This window comes from Sylvia atricapilla, chromosome 3 (assembly GCF_009819655.1).
Source record: "Sylvia atricapilla isolate bSylAtr1 chromosome 3, bSylAtr1.pri, whole genome shotgun sequence".
Taxonomy (NCBI): domain Eukaryota; kingdom Metazoa; phylum Chordata; class Aves; order Passeriformes; family Sylviidae; genus Sylvia; species Sylvia atricapilla.
Window position 1 is genome coordinate 105,197,267 of NC_089142.1, and position 17,042 is coordinate 105,214,308.

The following is a 17,042-nucleotide window of genomic DNA, read 5'->3' on the forward strand; positions in this document are numbered from 1 at the left end:
TTTTTCCATACTGAGAGCTGCAGCTGGCCAAAGAGGAATTTATAACGTTTACATCTCACAGGCAGGATACTTACTGGCTTCTGGGTTGCCCAAAGAGAATTTTCAGGTCTAACCCCTAGTGAAGTCATATCCCTAGTTCTGTTCCTGAAAACACAAACCCTTCAGCCAACTGAATCTGACTCCATTTCAGAGAATGCAGAAAAACATTGACTTGCTTTCAATGGCACTCCCACAGAACCCCAGACTTTGGTGAACACCTGAAAATAATTAATAATCTCTACTTTATTTTTAAAATTAATTAGTATATGATTTAATTCAGTTGACCTTCAAATGAAAATTCAGTTCTTATTAAGTGCTAATAAATTACAATCAAGGTATTGTGCACAGAAACTTTGCAGAGTAGAGAGTTATGCTTCACCTGTACTAAATCCAGTTCCTTTTTACATTTTCCTGCCAGAAAGTCTAATCATTAAATTGGGTTAAATAGTAATTGGTAGAAGAGGCAACTGAGCTGAAGATGCAGAACACTCTCTGAGACACACACACGGGCATGGACACATACTCTTTTTAACAAAACATTAACACAGGTTGAATCCAATCCATACGTGGTCAATTTAAAATTCATTTGCAGCCCCAGCACAATCTTCTGCAGACAGACATACCAGACTGAGTGCAGCCTGCCTGATACGCCCTTTGTCTGCTGCATAAACATTAATGCCTTTAATCACTTTGTTCTGCCCTTACACTTCATAGAAAGAAGCTGCTCTCACTTGATATAAAGGATCTACTTCCATATGCACAGTAATGAAGCACTTGCAAAGGTGCTGCCTTGGAGATGTCAGCTCTCCCCCAGGAGATCACAGCTAAGCATGCAAGTTTTTAAGGGTAAAATTGCAACAGCTCTTTGCAGACAGTGGAAAGAGAAACTTGGCACAGACTGGAGTAAGAGCACATCTCTACAGTGTTGCATTGAAAATCCTGATATTCTGGAAATATGACTGTTTTTCTCTCCCCTATATTTTTTTTTTCTGTAGACAGATGAACACTCAAAAAATTCAGTTTGCTCAAAGACCATGAGCAAACTGGGTTTGTGTGGACTTTTTTTCCTGGACAGTATCTCTCCTATGGTAAAAGAAGACACATACTTTTAAATTAATGTGAGATATGTGGTCTCACAAGGAGGTTTTCATTTTAATAGAAGCCTCTCAAAAGGTAATTCCTGTACTGTCCCCCACTCTTATCATGATAATCCCTTTCATGTTCCCATCCTCCCCCTTTTCCTTTAAAAAAATTATTAAGACGACTCACTTGCAGGAAAAATACTAGATCTTCATAGTAGCTGAGATGGATGTTCTCTGTTTTGAATATCAGCACATTTTAGAGCAATAAATAACTATGCCAATTTTCATCCCAGAAATATGAGGAGGAAAGATAAAACAAACAAACAAACAAACAAAAAAAAAAACCCAAAAAGCAAACAAAAAAACTTCTAGTCAACTCTAAATGGACTCAAAATACCTGTTTTGGTGCACTCAGAGGTGAGCTGACATTTGAAAGATCTAAACCTTCATAGCAGGACACCTCCCATTCTGAGTGATTTGAACTATGCATTTTGGGAATGTGCAGCTAGACTTATTTGCCATAAATATTTTGCAGTAATTATAGGTGGAAGAACTGGGAGTACATAATTTCTCTAAATGCTTTATGTTCTGTTCATTTAGTTGAAGATAAACTAGAGAAATGAGTATGTTCCAGAACCTGGAGGTTTTAGCCATATCAACTCAGTGGGCAAACAATTTGAAAGCTGGAATTTATTTTGGGACCATCAGGTGTTTTCAGAAATGTCACAATTTTGTAAAAGTGACATTTCTCCAAAAAAAAAAAAAAAGAAAAAAAAAAAAAGTACCACTTTTTCATAACAGTAGTATCTATTTTAAAGAATCCTTTCCTTGATCACTTCCAGGGAAGGGGCATCCACAGCTTCTCTGCACAAACTCTGCCAATGTCTCAGCACTCACAGTAAAAATCTGCAAAGCTGAAAGTCTACCAATGGAAATAAGGATTAAACCCATGGCCTGGTCCATGGTGGCTTTGCTGTTCAACATTCTTGTTTCCATTAAAAAAACCTAGCAAGCAAATATGAAAATATGGTCTTAGCTTTTTTTTTTTTTTTTTAATAAACTTGTTCAGTTTAACAAACTCTATGGGAGGAGAGTTTGTCTCACTCCTTTTTCCCTACCAGATGCTTCCCATCTTCCTTATGAGGGAGGACATCAAAGAGATGATGCACTTTGGATCTCTCAGGGCACTATCTCTTCTGTCAGCCTCTAATGAGAAGAGGTGAAAACACTACATATACTCTCAATATATTATATGAAAAGTGAGACTTATCACACAAAGATGATTTCTTTCCTAAGAAGAGACTTCTAATGCAACAGTGTAAAACCCAGGAGGGGCTTACACATTGGGAAGCAGATCAGAAGACAGCCATCTTCTCAGTTAGGAACAAGCACCCAGAGCAATGCCAATTTGTTGGAACTGTCAGCTGACTGCAGACAGAAAAGGAAAATCCAAACCCAAAGCCTCACTGTGACCCTCACATTGTGAAACACACAAAATGGGGAGTCTTTGAGACACAGAATAGATAAACATGCCAAATGTCATCAAAACAAGAGAAATTAATGACAGGCAATCACTGACCACGCTGGGATTGAATCCATCACTATTTCTGCCTTCCACTACCCTGGCCACGACTTCAATTTCTGATGTATCAACAGCAACAGCCAGTGCTCCAGCAAAGATTTGTGGTTCTTTTCTTCCTTTGCAGGATCAATCAATCTGTTAAAAGAGCACTTAAATCAACCTGCACAAGGCTTTGAACTCATAATCAGGTAAGTATGTGGGCTGTCCAGCATGTGGCTTGGGAACAAAAGGGCAGGATCTCACACCCTGTCACACTTATCTAGAAAAATGACAAGAGAGTCAAGTAGCGATGCTGAATTAAACATTAAATCCTTTAAAATAAAGAAGTTAATGGATGTTAATAATTATGTTATCTCAGTAAAATGCATTGAAAAGTTTCTGTTAGCATTTCTTGAAGGCCATACTGATGGATTGCATTTCTTATAGATAGCATAACTCCTGTTTTGGATTACCAGCAGCAAACATTCTGTCTATCACCCCAACTTTTTCCTGATGTACCCCCACAAAAATGCTAAAAAAATGTAAACCAGCACAAGCAACTAATAGCCTGATTTTACAGGAATATCAAAAACAATACAGCTGTGCACTGGTTCCTATCCATTGGAAAACCAACAACTCCACAGGAAAAATCTCAGCTTGAAACATTTAAATTAGATAATCTCTCTTGTTTCCTAAACTCCCTGTCATTTGGCCCTGTGACACTTTAAAATATTTATTACAAACTAAATGATCTGAGTGCCCAGCACAGTCTGCCCAAGATAAACATTACTATGTGCCTCTCTATTATGACTTCATCTCCTCCTGATGTGTTTATAGCTATTGTGTTTTTCTTTTCCTGCATTAGGAGAGCACTGAACAGGGAGCTGATATTGCTGAGAGAGATGTGCATGTTTAACTACATTACCAAGAGTTTGTAAATGAAAATAAAGCATTCACCTATTTCTGTATTGTTTAACTGTGATTTTTGGCTATGTCCAGACAAAGGAAAAAACAGTTTAATGAAATGTCCTCTTGGGATGGGATATTTCAAAACACAAATATCCAATCTCTACCTTTATTCTCACTCAGCTCAAGGTCTTCTGATGATAGGCTTGCTACAGCTGAAGGTTTTGTTTCACCTATAAGAGCAAAGGAAATGAAAGAGAAGTTATTCATTAAACAGAAAACTCAGGAACCACTTTACTTAAAAAAAAAAAAAAAAAAAAAAAAAGGTGTTATGCCTTATTGAGACAAGATATTGGACCTGAATTTCATTTACATTTAAATCTGTGTATTCCATCCATTCCCTGGCAATTACTGGTCTGATTGTCTTCCTTACGCAAGATGTAAACTAACATTCCAATACAGCCAGATCAAATCTGTATTCCCATTTCTCATAATATGAAGAGAGGAACAGCTCTTGGTTTAATGGGTAGGCTGGTGTTCTATTTGCTCTGAGATTTCTTTTTTTAATTTGATCCATATATTTTGAGAAAAACAATTAAGTCATTCTTAACTTGAATCATGTCCATGAATCCCACTGGAATCCAAAGGACTAGATGCAAATGCTTTCCTGAAAATAGGAGCATTCATGAATCAGGCCTGAAATTAAAAAGTCCCTAAAAATCTGCAGTGTGGAGTTTCTTTAATAGTTAAACTATTAAAGCACACAGGTTAAACTATTGTAGCTAATAGATACAACTGGTACCTGAACTTAATAAAATGTTTTCACTGTTTTCACTGTTGATTTTTCTTGCTAATTTTTATAGCTCTAAAATCTTTATAAGCTTTCATTTTAATTTCTAGACTTTCATTTCTCTCAGAAGACTTGTCATTGATGATTCTGACATTTTTTTTTCCTTATACAGCCATCTAGTACTTTTAACTAGATTGAAACAAGAGCTCAGAACCACCTGCCATGTTGTTTTTCCATGTGTGAACTGTGGAGCTCATTGATGGAGGCCAGACTCTAAAAAAAAGCCCACACAATTGAAAATTTTCAGTCTTTTCAGACTATTACTGTTTTATCCACTACTATACTTTATAATACATACTTTTCTCTATAATATCATGATATTTTCCATTATAATGAGGATATACATGTCTTCATGTAATGGATCAGATAAGAATAGAGCATCAAGTTTTTGTCCTACATTTTCTTTCACAGTCTTGAAGTAAATGACTTGTCACACTTAGAGGAAGTTGATGCCTTTTGTTTGAGATAATACAAATAATTTCCACATTTGATGGGGTTGCTCCTAACAGGGGTCACTTGTAGTATTTAGAAATCTTCTAGGCATACAGCTGTGTACCTTGGAAAATCAGGTCATTTTCTACTGCCAAGAAAGGGTGCAAAAGCAGCAACCTCAAAGTTCCTGGTGATGCTTTGTCTCCACAATGCATAGAGCAGAAAGCAGCAGAAACTCATTAAGTGGATTTGATTAATTTGAGATAATTGTGTCCCTCTTTGTTCCTGTCACTACGTAAACCAGGAGGGAAAGTTGCTAAGCCACATCTTTTTTTTTCTGCAACACCATCTGCCCATGGCCAAGGAAGTGACTACTGGGCTATGAGTAGGAATGACATGATGTTTAGGCATCTACCTAAACCACCTTCCTAAAGCATGGCATTTTCTGGATCTGGGACCTCAAATGTCTGGATCTTTTCTTTGACACTCTTCATGAGAATAATGAAACATGAGTACCAAAACAAGATAGCAAAAGAATGTATATCAGGGCTCTGATAAACCAGCTCTGACAGCTCACACTGCAACAAGTCATAACAAGGAGTCTTTGGAAAAGCACAGTGCATTTAAAACACCTACAGTAGCAAAGAAGTGGTTTCAAGAGGTAAACATTTCTTAATTCTCTTGGGGAAAAAAAAAGAGTATTTTATCCAATCAAACTGAAATACTCACTCCCATCAGAGTGACTACCACTGACAAGCACAGTGGGCTGCATTGGGCAGCTGCAGATGCTATAACCAGGTTTAACAGGAACCTCTGCAACTGGAGCCAGGAGCTCCAGGCAGTATTAGCTCTTAGGTGAGCTAGCAGCAGGCAGTACTTGGTCAAGTTAAAAGCTCAGAATTGCTTGGAAAAAGATATGCCCCAGTCTAGTCAGAGATTCAAAACAGAATCTCAATTCACATGGAGTAACTCCTTCTTCTCCCTGGTCCCCTAAGCCTGTTTAAAATACAACTAGCATGGAAGTGAAAAAAACAGGGAAGGATATGTGGTTGCCCTCCCACACTTACAAAACACCACCATGCACTTAACTTGGGGAGGATAAAGTTTGCTGAGGTTCATGGGTATCTATTTTATTCTGTAATAGTTTGCTTCTGGCTTGCCCCACATTAGGAGATAGAGAAAAGGACACAAAACCTTCTGTGTTTCCTTCCTACAAAAAGGACATGAAACACAGAATGCACAGAACAACGCACAGGACAAAAGGAAGACCCTCACCCAATGGACTTCTCATTACCACAGTACAGGAAGAAAACCAGGTAAGTCAGGAATCCAGGAGTTCTAAATTTATCTGCTGTGTTTGCTGACTGGCCACCTTCAGCTCAAGAAATTCCAAGGAAAACCCTTTTACTCTCTCTGGTTTAAATATGTTTAGGGAATATTCTGCATAACAATGGGAAAAAAAAAATCCTAACCAAATGAGAAAAGCAGTGTGCTACATGTAATACTCCAGTTAAAGAAATACTTAAGAAATAAGGGAATAATAGACATTTTGATTGCCACTTCAGGTCTTTTGGCAGCTAATTCATTCTGTCAATTCATAGCCATGTCTTGCAAGGAATAGAGTTGTGCAGCATGAAAAATACAGCCATAAACAGAAAAAAAAATCTCCTGTGAGCATAGAATGACACTGTTTTCCAACATATTGAACTCGCAATAATTTATAAGCATGTCACCTGCAAAATCCACCACTTGTAACTCTGACACTCACTCACAGCACATGCAATATTTTCCTCTATGGATTTAAATCTTCATAACCATAGTGACTTAGGCAGACAATTTTTTAGAACTTGAAAATAGCCTTTTAAAATATTCAGGAGTTGAGTTTTCATCAGAAGGAGCCTGCTGCTTGCTTCCTCCTTCCCCAAATTTCTTTCCCTCATTCCTATTCTATGCAAAGGGGAAAAAAATTTCATTCCTAGTGAGAGGATTAGCTAGATTAGGCACCTTAAACGGAGAACTGGTCAGCTGGAGAGGGGTCTGCATTCCTGCACTGCAACACATTCATTCTTAATGAACGAAGATTCAGTCTGTAATGGGAGAATTGCTCAAAACCTGAGCTAATCTGGTGAAAATGTACCAACATTCCCCTTCAAAAGCACTGACTAAAGTTATTGTTCCCCAGAGTGGATAAAACCTAAGACAGGCCCTTAAGGAGCTGGGCACCAACCTGCTTCTTGGCTCTGGGTCTTACTTTCATCATCAGTGTTTCGCTTATCCGCAGCGCCATCACCACCTATTGAGAAAAACACATAAAATTATTGATGATACATCTTTTTATTGGTAACTGGAGTGGTGCAGTATTAATTGTAACCAATTTAGCACAAACTGCTAATTTACAGCAGAGAGCTGTGATAAAAAAGGAGAGATGTAAAGGTAAGCTGAAAAAAAGTGCCAACGGGACCAGTTCCATTTAAACCAGTCATGTTTTACTATCTCAAGATGAGGATTATAGATTTTCTCTCAATAGGCCCACTGGAAATAACAATAGCAAATAAAGGGATGTTTCCCTGAACACAGTCTGCAATAAATGAAATTGTTGACTGAACTTCTATGTATTTTATAAAGAGATTTTTTCCCTAGGATTATTTTCCTCCTGTAACATTTCAACAGGATCCTTGAAGTGGCTGTGTTTCTGACCTGCAGAACTTTAATGCCTATGGAAGGTAAGAATCAACTGAATTGCATTTTAAAGCAAAAGCCACAATGCCACTTAATGTAAAGTATAAAAACATATCACAAATGGCTGTACTGAAGAGAGCACATCAAAGTAAGATTGCTAGGATTGAATGAATTTTTCCCCTTTTTACATTCACGTTCATTCCCAATTTTCTCCACTACTTCACATTCATTACCCATTTTCTACCCTGCAGCTCCCTTTTGGAAGGCAGGGACCAAACAGCAAATAACCACTGAGAATGGGTAATACCTGAAAAATATCTATGGGTCTCTTAAACTTTACTTGCCCTGACTAGAAATATATCAGGAATTCTATATTTCCAGGGATGGAAAAGGCTCTTTTAGCTCCATAATAATGTGAGAGGCTGCAGAGCTGCATGAGGGATTGGATGCCATGGCTGTGCTCCCTTCTCTGCAGCACCACAAGAACAGTTGAGCACCAGCCTTAATGAGGTATTTGAAAAGTTGATTGCTGAGCATATACATTGCAAGAAGGGAAATACATTCCCAGGCCTGGAGATGTCTGGATAATGATACAACTTTTTTTTCTTTTTTCTTTTTTTTTTTTTTTCCTGTGATCTTTGCTGGCTGCTGGGTTTCCTGATTACAGCTTCTCTAAAGCAATGCAGCTAAAGTTCCCTGTGCTGGCCACCTTGCTTTTCCTTAACACATGGAACCTGGAGATGGGAATAGCAGTGGTCCAAATGTGATTAGGAGGATGGAAGGAAAACAGAGAGAGCACCTATTTTCCACAGGCAGATCTGGTGGCACACTGCACCCAGCTGATATTTAAAAGCTGAGGTACGATGCTTTCCTTCTTTCCAGCAGGCAATTCTGCCTGGCATCCAGCAGATGGGACTAGTGGAGAATTATTTCCAAGGCTGGCCCTGCACAGAGCTGCTCTCAGGAGGAGAGGAGAAGGAGCAGGAACTTGACACCGCTCCCCTGAGAGAAGAGAGGTGGGCAGGGTATGGCTGATGGCCATCAGAGGGGACCTGGGCTTGCTGCTCTCCTGGTAACTCTTTGCATGAATCCTAACCTTAATGGACAGCTTGCCTTAGGGATTTCTCAGCACATTAGTAAGCTCTAACCTGTAAAAAATTGTGTTATGTGGATGACCAAAACGGAGTGATAAAACCTGTGGGGTTTTTCTTTCCCTGACTTAAAATCAAAAGGCATTGTTTTCAAAGTCACTGTTCTGCCTGTCCACACACAATAACAGGACCACATGCAAAATAGAAAGTTAGCTAAGCATTTCTCTCCCCCACCCCTTTTCTCTTCAAACACAGGCTTGGTGCCATCAAGCTATGCAGCAAGTAATTCATAAATAAAGACAATCCTGTAACACAGCAGTGCAGTGGCACTGGAAAAATCTTTACCAATAGGTCAGACCGAAAGAGATTTTTCTATCACCGTAAAATGAGCAGTGCCAAAGCTTCAAGGATTCAGTCATGGACAAGTGTAACATGTTTCATTCTATGCAGAAAGAACTTTACAACCAGAAAAAGCAGGTCAGGCACAAATGTAATGACTGATATACCACTGAAATGAATTCCAGCCATTACCTTACTGCATTCAAAATTTAAAACTCCATTTCCGCATGATACTTGTTTCTACATCCATTTTTATGACTATAACCACAACTTATTTGACTAAACCCAGGTATTTCAAAGGTTTATTCATATTTATTGCCAAGGAACCATATCTCTTGTTTAAGTCACTCAGAGAAAACTTAAGCTACAAGAGAAAGTTTAAATGAACATCTGGTTCAGCAGATTATCAGATAAACCCCATTTTCTCAATCCTAAATGTATTATTTCACTGGACATTCCCTGTTTAGAACTGGTCTCATAGAACATAAATTACAGGATTCTCAACATGCTTTCACTTCATTTTGTTCCTTTAGAAAGAAAAATCTAAAAGACTTTAAGCAGAAACTTCACCTCTAGCACTCTGACCCAATCCAATAGAGTGACTGGATCACGACATGAAAATTCATCTTGATCAGTGTATTGACAGTAAGTGTTGTGCCTGGCAAGTGACTTTGGCAGAAATACAGAAAAGGAAATGCTAAAAATTAAGACTGGACAAGTGATGATCAAGTAAATGACTTGCAAAAGAAATGGTTAAGCACTGCTTGGCCTGGAATATCTATTTATCTTGTGAGAAAGGGAGGAAGCAGAGCATGAATACGCTGACAAGAAAGCAAACTATGGAGTGGAGAAGTGACTAATCCCAAAATCTTTGACAAACAGGTTTTTCCACTTTTTTTTAAAAAAAAAACCCTTCTAATGAGTCTCTGAGTGTTTTTGACTGATGAAGTCTTTTTGCAGTTATTGCTCCCCACAGGAACTGGGTGCAGAGCAAATAGAAAGGCTTTAATGAGCACATCCTCAAGGCAAAGGGCTGGAAATATATTTTACAAGAGCAGTGAGACAATTTTTCCACCATATTTTTATTCACCCCTGGCTCTCCATTCCTCCAGGCAGAAAAGCCACAGCCTGTACATTTTCCTTGAGTCTTCCCCATGACATTATTTATAATAAAAATGTCTTTTCCACTGGATGGCTTCTACAGTATCTGCCATCCTTCTCGTCCCACTACTGCAGCAATCAATGATTGCATTTCCTTTAGGTGAAATCTGTCCTCACAATCCTCACTTTTCTATTACAATGGTAATTGAACAGCAATCTGTCACTCACGCCAAAGAAGATACAAAAAGTGGCAAATGACATGTCGTGTCATTTTAGGCCAGAAAATGTAAATGATTTTGAGCCACATCACAAGACAAATGGGAACATCTGTTCCTTTCCCCCTGGCATGACAGTCAGTTCTAAAAAACCAGAAGTCTGAGGATCACAGTAGCACTGTACAAACAAAATAAGCACATCAGACACTAAAATACCTTCCTCTGTCCATATATCCTGCCTTCTCTTGCCCAGTTGACTACTGCCTCATAGCTTCTTGCTGTCTCCCCTTGGCATTTTCTTTGAGGTCATCAAGAAAATCCATTGCCCTTCCCCAAATGATATATTTGGTAGAAAAGAGGCTAAACATGGATCAATCAGCATGCTCAGCAAGCTGGCAGAATAAGTGGCACTTCTAACTCCATCAGAAAAGAGGATTCTCCAGGAGTGGCCGCCCACTTTCTCTTATGGAGAGGCATTTAGCATGTACAGTGAGCTGCCAGCTGCAGTGGCAGCCCCCAAATGAAGCAGATAATATGATAAATAACATGATAAATAATAAGCCAGCCATCAGAAGAGGTCTGGGACAAAACCCTGATGGAAGGTCAGGGAACAAACCTTTGGAGCACGTTTTAGTATCCTTCACATTTTCTCTGCAAGAAACATGTGGCTTCTTACATCTTCCACTGTTCTTGTGACAAACATGGCAAGTCAAAAATATTAATAGCCTGCTGGCCTCTTGGCTTTTCCCATTTCAGAGCAGAGAAGTGCTAGGTCTGCTCACACACCTACTCCTCTCCAGCAGCACCTTTCTTCACAAGCAGCTGGCAACATATTTAGAGATGAGGCTGAAGTCAGTGCCCCAAAAACTGGTGCAAAAAGACATTTTTCAGAAAAACCCAGAACTGCAGATACCGTGGTTTTTTATTTAAAGGAAGAAATTCTGCACAACCAGTATAAAGCAGTCCATTTCTAACCCTCCAACAAGGAATCACAGAATATCCTGATCTGGAAAGGATGCTCAAGCCCAACTCACTAACACAGAGGTTATTATTAATAGTAAAATTATTTTTGCTACTGAGAAACCTTTATTTGTGTCATCCACAGGGTGTCAGTGTTCAGAATAAGGTTTCTTCAAACCTCCTCCTCCTTCCTGGGGTAGAAATAAAAGTGACAAAGGGCCAGAACCTGAGGCTTTCATCCATATTTGTGCATGTGCATATCCTGGGACACCAGGTTTGATCCTGTTACATCTCTGAATGGCTCTGCCACGGAAGTCCAGCACCTTCCTCGGCTTTTCTGCATGGCCAGTGACTTTGGCATCTCTCCACTGGTCTGATCTGTGCTTCTTTCTTGTATAACAAATGCAAGTACAACCAAGATCTGTCAGACAAGGGATGCCAGTTTTGAACTATCTTTTTTTCTGGCACAGAAATACTGCCATGGTAATCATACTAATGACATAAAGGTCCTTATTGTATAGCAGAGAAAGTAATTAATGAGAAAGTGAAACATATAGGCCTTGATCTGCATCCTGCACACAAGCAGATATGCTGGCTTCACTGAAACCCCTAAAATGTGGGAAGAAAGCACATGTACATCCATATAGGCACTTGAGATCATACAGCCTGCAACCATTCCCAAACTATTCCAGTGGTAAAATAATATCAGACATAAACCAAGAAGCACATACACACAAAGGCCATTATTGCAGAACTATAAACACATTAAAGTGAATCATTAATGTGGTGGCCTGAGGTTGCTGAACATTTTCAGTTTTCATTTTAATTTCTTTTAATTAAATTATGATTTAGGTCAGTTTTAATCATTACTTGTATATAACCCCTTTGGGGTAAATTTTAAGAAGGGTTAGTAATGAGTTATCTGCAGTAATTGTTTAATGGAGTTATGAGACTCTGCCCTCTGTGCTGCTTCAACAATTTACCATGCTGCAGAAGCAGCCCTGAACACACTACTGTGAATGCACCCAGCCCAGTGAAGCTGTCAGCCCAATAAATAACAGGGTTTCATTTCCACGCAGCATTTTGGCCAGGAGTGTGGAAAAAGAATGAGAAAACTGTAGCTTGAGTGGCTTATCTCAGAGGTTAAAAATAAAACTATTGTATTTCATGTATTTAACATCCTGAGAAATAAAGAGTCTTGGCTAAAGCCCACTGTCGTCACCAAGCATGCTCCCCTTCCTTCAGTCTTCTGTGGGGCAGAAGCCAACTAACTCAGTTTCATCATAACCCCCCTGGTGAGGGAAGAACCAGAGGACAACTGCTACAGCATCAAATGAAGCCCTAGGAAGACAGGAGCATGCTGATTCATCTCAACTCACTGCTGGGAACACTGTGCTCACCTGGCTTTTCACTGGCTCTAACTCTCCATTGGCTCAGACTGTGCAATACAGTTGCTGCACAGTATTGTCACTGTTCTTGTAGTGCATAAAAGGGGACAGAAATTGTTCCTGTGAGTTGGTGCAGAGTTCACACCAGTATAAAGAAGCCCTGACTCCTGGCCCTACAATTAGTGCTATCTAAAAAACCCAAAATGACTCCATGAGGGTTAGTGCAAAATAAACCCACAAATTTTATCATTACCATAGAAATTTAGTCTTTGTTCATACTTTTACAGTGTGTCTGAGGTCTGAGTAACTACATACTACAAGGAACGGCCACATGGCTTCTTTTCCAAGCCACAGTCAAAACAAAACTTGAGACCTATTTTGATTTTTCACCAACTGAAGAAACAGAGAAGCCACAGAGAAGACTACACTCATAAAAAAAAAACCCTCACAAAATGCAAACAAAGCCATGGAATACTTTGCATCAGCATTTTGGAATGAAGGGACCAGCCCCATCTCCTGCACTGGACCTCAATAATCATGATGGTTTACTGTTATTCACATCATGCACAGAAATGAGCAATGAATTCCTTGACAGATGAGCCCCCTGCAGGTGCCTCGGGGTGTGTCACTGGGTAGAATTCCCTGACAACACTGCATTAGTCACCCCAGTAACTTAGTTTTTTGCGCCTTAACTCATCTCAGAAGGAAGGCAATCTGCTCCAAAGCATTCAGATTGAAAACAGGAACTGCAAGTGTCATTCTGGTGCTGTTACACAGCCGTACATTTGGTTGCTAAAAGAAACCCAAATGGGTAAATGGCCAACACAACAGGATTCACATCACCTGTGGAGGCCAAAATGAGCTCTGTTTTCTGAGTTCTGCACAGCCACTGCACGGCAATTTAATGGAACAGCAGAAGCCACTTCACCGATGAAAAGAATCTTCTAAGAAATGTTTGCTCAGAGAGAAAATACAACTGAAAATACAGATAACATCCTATTTTACCCCTGGCTAAGTGCAAGGTGATCACCTAATATTCTGAAAGCTGTAATCAGTCAGGACAGATGGTGGACTTCAAAACAGAAGTGAAAAGAGAAGCTATCAACCACAGTGGATGGAGGTTAATTGCCACTTTTTAAATATAACCCATCTGCATTAAGGTGAAGTGTCTCACAGACATGTTTGATACACATCCTTCTCAGGGAATTTCTTCTGTAGTACTTTATCTTCATTTAACATTTTATTAAAGGATTAGGTTTGGTGGCAAAAAGAAGACAGTCAATTCTAAGCTATCTTAGTAAAAAGAAACACTTTTAAGGCTGAATAAATGACTGTGTTTTTTGAAGTATAATTATATGTCTGGATGTTCATTTTTAGTAGATTATGATTGGAGCAGAAATTTTACTGAAGAATGACTACCCCATGGGATGCAAAGTACGAATGCAGCCACAATTTATCAAGGGATAAAAGAACCCCTTGCTATAAACTGCAGAACATATTAAAACTAATCAGAAGACAAATCTAGATAATATTAATTCATACCTTAAAGAGAGAGACAATCAGGCCTGTACAGTGCTAGAAGACCACTAGAACATCTCTGTGTAATAGCAAAACAGAGCAGCTACTGTGTGCATTCACCAGTCCCAGAGAGGATTAAGCCCACCTTGGGGGAATGTAGCACAAGCCAAGTGCCACGAACTATGGTGGGTGCATACACTAGATCCCTCTCCATGAAGCTAGAGAGTGAGTAGCACAGTGGCAAAATTCATGGCCAATAAAGGAGAGGCAGGAAGGGGAAGCCTTATGCTAATCTCACAATAAGAGGATTAAGCCATAAACAGCAGTTTATTTTCTGGTCCTGAGACTATGCACTTTTTACCATTTCACAAAACCTTTTCTGGGAGAAGGGATGAGGAGCCAGGGTGTCTCCATCTTGGTGAGAATCCTACTGAATGGCCATGACCTGCTGGACCAATGAGTTGTTGAGATAAGAAGCAGTTTTATTTTGCCTCATTTCTGCTGTGTACTTCAATCACCAGACTGACATCTCTCATGGACAGGGTATCCACCAATTCAGGCAGGTGCCAGCTGGTGGGCCTGGATTTCTGACACAACAGTCAGACATGTGATGTCACCTTTGAAAGCCAAGAGCCCAAACTGTGATGACTCCATCAGGCAAAGGAACCAACAATCAACTCTGTTAAAGGTGATTTGTGTTAATTTTGAACTCTGTGGTTTGGCCTATTCATCAACCTGTTCTCTTTCCCAGCAAGTGAATGGAAAGCAGACAAAGAACATCCAGGACAAATAACTCCAAAAGACTTGCTCCTTCCACAGGTGATCCTGGGAGACCAACAGCCTATCAATCTATCAGGAGGAATCTGCTCATTCATCTGGGGAGCAGCTCATGAGAGAAGCTGGAGTAAGACAACTTAAGGGCAAGGAAATGGCTTTCTCTGCACAGATTGATTATTTTTCTGCTGGAGGAAGAGAAAAAGCAGGCATTTGTGTTGCTGTTACTAGATGTGTTACTCATCTTTGATACAATATTGATCTCACACAGGCCATGGAGGGAATGGATGGGGAAGATCTTTGGCAGGCTCTGCTTTATATCTGAGAAATCCCAGGAATTTGAGATATAAGGAAAGGGGAAAGAGTTTTGCTTCTCCCTGTTGCACACACTGTGCTGTTCACTACATACAGGAGAACATAGGGAGGGAGGTAAGAGAAACAAGGAACATTTAAAATTTTTGTTAGGCTTTTGTAGAAATGGTTTGCCTTTGCTTGATAGGATGAGAATAAGTAGGATGAGAACAAGTGACTGTGGCATTTGTGCCAACTCGTGGCTGCTATGTTGTGACAAGTGCTGCCATTTTGTCTATATAAACCACCTTAAGATTGTGTTATGAAGCTTATGAAGTAAGACATGCATACGTTTTGTTTAGTACCGAACATATTTTGTTCACCTGACACTTTACAATCACTCAATCAATGAATGCACCTGACTGGGGGAAAGCCAAAATTATTGCTGGCTGGTTTTAGTCTCCCAGGATGCAGGAAAGTGGCAGGAGAGAAAAAAAAAAAAAAAAAAAGAACAAAAAAAAGAAAATTATAGGCCACGTTTACACATGTCAAACCTGAAATACTGCAGGGAACCTGGGAGTAAAGGATGTTTCCTAGTCTATCCATTTTCACAGACAATACCTCTGCAGTGAAAATCTATGGAAAACAACCACTGACATAAGAATCTGCTGTGCAGTTCACACTTACTGTTCTCTACCAACAGTCTGGAGGCAGAGAACAATATATCTAATAGAATAATAACAGACACCATTAATACTTCAGTGGTTTGGTATAAGATGGCTTTCATTAGCATGTCAAGTGTTTATTCTAGCTTATTGCAAAACAAGCTTCTTACATACAGCCACTTACTCACCTTTCCTTGATTGCAAAGAGGGTAATAATAATGCAACTTACTTTCCCCCCAGTATTCTGTGGAGGCTTTAACAGGCACTGAAATGATATTGCTCCATTACCCCTAGCCAATGAACCAGCCTGGTGAGCTGGAGAAAAATATTACAGCAGAAATATTGCTGAACTCAGTGGAATAGGTTTCAGAGACTGCCAGGAGGGCAGACGCGAGGCTGCTATCATTGCAAATTGTACTCCCATCTTCAATCTAAAAGGACACTCACAACCAAGCAGAGGAAAATACACTGGGTTCTTCCCATGTCTCATGTATATTTGTTAAATATTTTACAGCTGGTCATAGTACTAAGGGGAAAGTATATCCTATGTTAAATCTGGACTTGCTTATATTGATAAAAGGTAGGGGTTGGGCTTTTGGGGGTTTTCGTTTGTTTTGTGGGGATTTGTTTTTAATATTTGTTTACTTTTTTGTGTGTGATTTTGGGTGGGTTTTTCTTTTCCTTTTTTTTTTTTAACTTGGGGTACTTGAACTATCCCAAAGTTTAAACATACCAAACCACATAGTACTTCAGTTTTACCCTAAGGGAAATTGAACCAAGTTGACCTCAGGCAGCGTGTGCCTTTGTTGTGTTTTTACTCAAGACTGTTTATATGCATTAACTACTCAGTTTTTCTTTTGAAAAGAAAGAAAAAAAAAAAAAAAAGATTCTTGGAAGAGAAGACAAAACCCCTACCTAAATAAAATTATTCAGACATGCTGCTGTGGTTCATGTCACATATTCAGAACTTTCATAATCATCAAGGCTCCCCACTAAAACTTCTTTTAATTCGTCAAAACCAACACCTAATAATTAGACCAGGAGAAACTAAATCCTCTTCTCAGACAAATGTGTGCAAATCCCATTTACTTCAATGGAAATGGCCCACAGGTGTGATACATTAGACTCCAGCCACTTGGCAACTTGACAGG

General features: G+C 39.4%; 1 protein-coding gene across 6 annotated transcripts in view; it reads right to left on the reverse strand.

Moving 5' to 3' along the window:
* MACROD2 (mono-ADP ribosylhydrolase 2) overlaps window positions 1-17,042 on the reverse strand; it is an 861,715-nt gene that overhangs the window by 44,008 nt on the left and 800,665 nt on the right. For all 6 annotated transcript variants that reach the window (XM_066316515.1, XM_066316514.1, XM_066316518.1 and 3 more), the window contains exons 12-13: window positions 7,098-7,163; window positions 3,756-3,821 (exon numbers count right to left, since the gene is read on the reverse strand). In XM_066316515.1, coding sequence (XP_066172612.1) covers window positions 3,756-3,821; window positions 7,098-7,163 — 132 coding nt within the window. The remainder of the gene's footprint in view (window positions 1-3,755; window positions 3,822-7,097; window positions 7,164-17,042) is intronic.